The 6,687-nt window shown below is 50.1% G+C and overlaps 1 protein-coding gene across 1 annotated transcript in view; it reads left to right on the top strand.

The window, feature by feature from the left end:
* Window positions 1–3,979, top strand: part of N657DRAFT_571152 (uncharacterized protein) — a gene marked incomplete at both ends in the record, with an annotated part of 5,175 nt that extends 1,196 nt beyond the window's left edge. The window contains one exon of the mRNA XM_062788792.1: window positions 3,884–3,979. Coding sequence (XP_062647998.1) covers window positions 3,884–3,979 — 96 coding nt within the window. The remainder of the gene's footprint in view (window positions 1–3,883) is intronic.
* Between the last annotated feature and the right edge of the window lie 2,708 nt (window positions 3,980–6,687).

The following is a 6,687-nucleotide window of genomic DNA, read 5'->3' as shown; positions in this document are numbered from 1 at the left end:
CAACGAAGCCCTTTCGCAGTCTGCCCTTATCAAAGATCAGATTGCGAGACACCAGGGAAGCTCTCCGACTCCGATTTTAGCTGCTGTTGACCAGCTTTCGAAGGGAATGCAAGCAGTTTCTCATCGGGTCACCCTTTTGGAGGCCGAGGTACGGACACTTCAGGAGGCCAACGAAGCACTCTCAAAGCGCCACAGAGCCAAACGGACGCGTCTCCAAGATGGCGGGGCTATCAATGGAAGCCAAGCTAGGGAAAAAATGGCAGAGAAAGGTATGGTGGACGAGGAAGAGCGCGTTGAGGAGGAAATTGAAGGACCATCAAAGAGGCGTCGGACGGATTTACGGCTCTGTGGCATCTGCCGCAAGACTGGCCATAATGCAAGGACATGCTCGGAGGCTGGAGAAATAGATAGCTCAAGCGATTCTGAGTAGTTTCAATTGATTGCATCAGTCTGGTGAACTTTTGGCAGTTTGTAGTGGCATAGTCTGGAAAATGTGTCCGACTCAATGGGGTGTCCGAGTCAATGGTGAATCACGTTATATTCTATATACATCTATAATGAGTCTAGCAAGTATAAGCCTTTCAGTTGCTCTCTCTATACCTATCTTTTTCTTATAAGCTTTTCAGAATAGCCTATAGTTAAAAGTTAGACCCTAAGGAATCTAGCCAACTTAGTAAGGGCTAGCTCTAGCGTCACAAACCAACTATATACAGGCCCGGTCGGGCACGAGACACAACACCGGAGCCAATCATTCTCTCAAGGAAGCTGCAGGCACCCGCACGAGGCTCACACGGTAGCCGTAGCGGCCGGGCAATGAAGGGTAGATTTGGGTAGCTGGCTACCTAAGGCGATCCAGGAGAGCTCTCGGTAGACTACGATCATGGGCGATGATGAAAACTCTACAGTATATAGTCACTCATTCTGGAGGGCGCCGGAAGTCGTCTAATAAGCAATATAAGCAGTTAGCTACATTTACCGTTGAGACATTTGCTTGTGCACTTGTCGTCAACCTTTTGGCTTCACCGAACCTCACCTCCTCATCAAGTTATAAGCTTCAGGACTCCCTTTCACAAGTTGAGGCTTCGAGATTCGTCACACCTAGTCGCTCGTATCCTGATCAATCAAATTTGTCGCTAATAGGCGCTACATATATCAAAAGTAGATAAGCTCGTTCTTTATACGCTCGAATTATATACTTATCTTAGAAGAGGCCTGGAAGACCTGTTTATAGTGAGCCGAGTCTAGAGGGATGGTCTCTGACCAATGAAAGAGCGAGCTGATCCACCTAAACAAAGGCCGAAGGCAATGGCCAAACCTAGTGAACCTGGCCCACCTTAGGGCCAAAGCTTCGACGCTATACAGCCTATACCTTCTAGCCGGTTCCTTAGAGTCTAGCTAAATTGGACAGCTCACAGGGAAGCTGTTGAACGAAAGCTGAAAACATAGGACTTTGCACCACTAGAATAGCTGCTAAGATCTGGGGCCCAGCCCTGGCCAAGGCCAGGGAGGTCTATACTAGGTGCATTCGCAGTGCCCTAGCCTACGGAGCTTCAAGCTTCACCGGCCTATCCCATTGAAGGCCAGCCACGGGGCATTGCAAAAGACCTGCAGAAGCCCTAGGATAGGAGCCTAAGAATAGTGGCCGGGGCCTATAAGGCCACCCCAGCCCGACACTTTGACGCTGAAACGTAGGTTCCTCCACTGGACCTTTATTTGGACAAGAGACTAGCCGACTTTGAAGACAGGCTCCACAAGCCTACTCTCCTAACTACTCAGTCTTCCCAGCCGACAATAAGGCCTGCAAGTGGGCCTGCAACAAGGCCTCTTCCAAGATACCGGCCTCCTAGCCTGCTAGTCGAGGAGGCCTGTAACAAGATCTGCAACCGCTTCCACGGACTATCAAGAGCCAGAGGGTCAATGCAACCTCTAGCAATTGAAGAAGCTACAGAGGCTATTGCAGCCTGGAGAGCCCAAGGCAAATACTCTACGGAGGCTCTCTCGATAAGGCCTGGAAGGCTAGGTAGGCCCAGGAGGCCACCGATCGACTATACGGTATAGGACCCGGAACCAGGCCCTACCCACCGTACAACCGGCCGACCACCGGCCAAAAACTTGACAAAGGGCACTAGAAAGGCACGAGGGCCTTACAAAGGCCGAGAGCTCCCTACTAACCCAGGCTCGGACCGGGGCTATAGGCCTCAAAGGCTTCCTCTTCCGGGCCAGGGTCTCTCGAATACCTACCCCCTACTGCGAACACGGCCAGGGCAGGGGAACAGTAGAACACTTAGCTGTGTGGTGCCCCAACCACCGAAGCCAAGGACCTGGCCGGCTATAGAGATACGCTCGCAGAGAGACTTATATAGGGTTCTCGACGAGTGGGGAAACAAAGAGAGAAGGCTGCAAGGAAGGTGATTAGGTAGCTACTATGCTCTGGGAGACTCCTAGAGTATAGACTAGCTGTATGGCTACAACTAGGCTAGTTCGATAGTCTAGTTAGCTATCTGTGCCTTTCTTTTCGCTATAGTGGGTGGATTCAGGACTTTCAGACTAGTATAGAGGAGACAGAGGTTCTCAGTCCAGCCTTGCAGGCATGGTTTTCCTTTGAAATTAGTAGTAGAGGGTCTAGCGAGCCCTAGGGCATAGCGGTGTAGGATGATAATAAATATATAACGTGTATGATAAGCGAGTCGGCATGATATTTAAGTTAGACAACTCTCTTCCGGACCATAACAACTATCCTTAATTGCAACATAATGACACTAAGAACCAACTGCAGTTACATCAGAAACAATTGATCAGATGCTTCCGCAGCCTCCTGGCAAGTATGGGCATTATGGCCAAGCATGCCCCATGCACCACAGCGCTGAGCCTTCGTACGGCCCTCCCCTGCACCACTACCACCCGGCTGCGCTTCTTGCACTCCCTCATCACCCACGCCATTCTGGCCCAATAGATTCTTTGCATCTTGCACTACAAGTGATACTCCAAGCTTACGCGTGTTCTCTAGGCTCTCCGGCGCTTTACTTAACGCCTCGTTGGCCTTACGGAGCGAAGAAACCTCTGACCGAAGATGAGCCACCTCGTGCATCATAGCCATCGTACCCTTGGTAAGCTGGTCCACAGCAGCCAACATCGAAGTTGAGGAGCTATTCTGATGGTTGGCGATGCGAGTCTTAATGAGTGTTGACTGCGCGTTGGCTTTCCGGGGGTTGTATGGTATCTGTAAGACCCAAAGTGGTAGAGTGCCGGCGCGGGAGTTCAGAGGTGTTGGTGTACGAAGCTTTACATCCAGCTTAGAAAGCATCCTCTCTGGGTCATACGGCACAAGGCCAGCACCTGCAAAGCCACCGCGTATATTTTTCTCCGTCATAGAGGCAAAGAAGGCCTTGTGGAAGGCACAGAGGAACTCGAGCTTGCTCACGCAGTTGATATGCATACGCATCAAGTGCTCGATCTGGCGGCCGTACGCCTGCTTCAGTGGCCCAAAGTAGCCGACATCGAGTGGCTAGAGGTAGTGCGAGGAATGTAGAGGCATACACACTGTAAGGATAAGTCGAACACGCCCTATTCGGACCACCCCCCATTCACACCACTTGGCAAACCCATACCGCTTTTTCAACCCAACCTCTTCAAGTTACCATAACTTAGTCAATTCTTAGCCAAACGAACTTATTTTTTAAAACTATATTACCGTCAGTTTCAGATGGCTTATACTAAACAGGATTTGCAAGATGCGATTGCGGAATGCTACCAAGGTAGTCGTTCGATACGAAGTATCAGCCGTGAGTTCGGTATCTCAAAGACTACCCTCCAAAGCCGACTTCACGGTCAACAAACCTATTTAACTACGGCCGAACCGCAATAGACCCTTAGTCGGGTATAGGAAGATCATCTTGCTCGATGGGTCTTGACCGAGGCTGCCCTCGGTGTTCCACCAACCTATGCCCAGATTAGAGAGTTCGCCAGCCGAATTCTATAGGCACAGGGAGCCACCCGTACGACTGTCGGGAAGGGCTGGATGACGCGGTTTCTTCGCAGGAACCCGGTACTCCTAACCCAGAGAGGCCGTAAGATCGACTCAGCCCGGGTCATAGCGCCACTGACCCGGTTATCCGCAGCTGCTTTCCACTCCTGAATATCCCAGCCATCAAGGACATCTTGCCCGCCAACCGCTACAACTTTGACGAATTTGGCCTTATAGAAGGCCAGGGAACCAACGGCTTGGTAGCTGGAAATGCTCGTACACGCGCAATACAAAGGAAGGTCCCTGGTTCGCGCGCCTAGACCTCCTTCTTAGAGTATGTCTCTGCGACAGGGGCAGCACTCCCACCAGCTGTCATTTCGAGGGGCAAGAGCGTTCAACAACAGTGGTTCCCTATCGCCAAGGATGAATTGAAGGATTGGCTATTCACTGCAACCGACAAAGGCTAGGTGAATAGGGCGGTTGCGTTGGAATGGCTTCAACGGGTCTTCATCCCTCGGACCCAGCCGCAGGATCCTTCCCAGAGGCGGCTGTTGATACTGGACGGTCATAACAGCCATACAAGCAATGAATTCATGTGGGAGTGCTTCAGCAACAATATCCAGTTGCTCTTTTTACCAGCTCATACCTCCCACGTTCTCCAGCCATTGGATTTATCAGTCTTCTCCCCGCTGAAGCACACCTACCGCAAGCTCCTCAACCAAATGACCAGCTGGTCTAAATCAACGGTCTTAGGCAAGCAGATGATGTTGAAGTGCCTTATGACGGCCCGTCGGGAGGCAATCACGGCTCATAATATCAAAGCCGGGTGGAGGGCAGCTGGGTTATGACCCGTCAGTATGGCCAACCCTCTAATGAGCCGTCTCTTGCTCAAGAATTCGAGCCAGGGACCCGGCATTGATGATCAATACTTCTACCACAGACTCCAGTATTCAGGTCAACTAGCCAGTCCATTACTATGGCTAAGGATCTCGAATTCACGACTCCACGGAAGAAGACAGACTTTCGGGGCCACCTAAACAACTTGGTCATCCGACGACAAGATATCTCTACCCGGTGGCTCTTGTTCAAGAAGGTTGAAAAGGCTTGACGAGAAGGAATTTGAATTGGCTCGGCTACGACAAGAAACGAATGTCACGGGTGGGCGCAACTGACCACTGCGTAACACCCTCAAAAGAGGGACCGTGGTTCGAACTGTCCAGTCGAACCAGGAGTTGCGCACATGAACCTCACACTGTCACTACCCGTGACAACGAAGCTCTGAAGGCCCAATTGGAGGCAGCCCGGCCGTTGCGAAGGAAGAGGGTGGTCCCTGATCCCACCAGGCTCAAATTGATGCGGGCCGTATAGAGGACTCTGTAGTTGAAGAGAGCGGGTCAGAAAGTGCAGAATCGGATGCTTCTTGTATTGTGTTGGGTTAAGGACTATTTAGAGAATGAAAAGGATTATAAATATTAGGGACCCTTACAGTATTCCTTATATGAGCTAATCCTCTTGTATCTTCTGTCATTAAAGACTAAATAAGCTGTTCTCCCTTTACAGTAGCTACGTAGGAGCAGTATAGGCTTTCTCTCGAAGCCTAGACCACGGAGCATATATAACAGCCAGGTTTAGTTATTCTAGTTGAAGGCTCCTGTCAAGTCTAATTATAGCAACGAGACGTAGGCGCCGCTTCTCTACGCTATATATCCCACATTAGTTACTACCTTGATCGCTATTTCTGTTGACTGCCCTTAGAGAAAGCCTATCTACATCTCAGGAACGATGTAATGTGTCTTCGGTGCATGGAAAATACACTTACCCAGCGCTACCTTAATTACCTTGCCTACCGAGCTAAGTAGCTAGATAGGCCTATAGGCGCTAGCCTCCTTTTATTGCTCGATTGTCTTCCTAGGCTTATATGAGACAACTACCAATGCCGTTTAGAAGCGGCATAGGTAGTGGTTTAGCGTGAAGTAGGCGTTTATGATATTGCGAATACCCTTGCTAGGGCTCTCCCATTATACGCCTAGAGGAAGGTTTTAACAATATGTTCTCCTAAGGGGCCTTACTTGCTCTTACATTGCTTGAAATATCCTCCTTCCTTAAACTCTAGTCTAGGCTATCTGACTAAGCTATAGAAGGATCCTCCGGGCTAGTCTTTGATAAGGATAGCGATAATCGACGCTACTATCTTTGGGACGAAGCGCTTGCTTAACGCTCTCGCCTTGTTTCTATAGCTAGCTGCTATCTAGGGTTCTCCTAGTGTTATATTATACCTACGCGGCTCCCTCCCTACGAATCTCTATAGTAGCGAGTGCCAATCGCTTTCACAATTACAGTAGGTAAGTAAATTGATCAGATCGTTGGTAGTCCCCTAGCTCCCGTATTTATAGTTACGGCCACCTAGTCCTCTAGCCTATACTATCCAGGCTGCTCTTTCAATAGGCTTATCTATATATTTATTATTCCTACGCCGCTGTGCCCTAGGGCGTGCCGGACCTTCAACAACTTACTATACAGGAAAACCGCGCCCTCGTGGGCCGGGTGAAAAACCCATATCGACAATGAAGGAAACGGTCAGTGTGCGATCCTGCAAATACAAAATGGGAAGGCCTCTTGGCCTTCGAAGGAAAGGGTATCAGACTGCGAGCTCCAGCTCCAGCCTCCTGGCCAGACCGTACATCGGCAGTTTCCCCGAGTCCATCAGCCAGTCCAGGATCCTC

This window comes from Parathielavia appendiculata, assembly GCF_033297405.1.
Source record: "Parathielavia appendiculata strain CBS 731.68 unplaced genomic scaffold N657scaffold_5, whole genome shotgun sequence".
NCBI lineage: Eukaryota > Fungi > Ascomycota > Sordariomycetes > Sordariales > Chaetomiaceae > Parathielavia > Parathielavia appendiculata.
The sequence above is the reverse complement of the archived record's forward strand: the minus strand, read 5'-3'. Positions and strand labels throughout refer to the sequence as shown.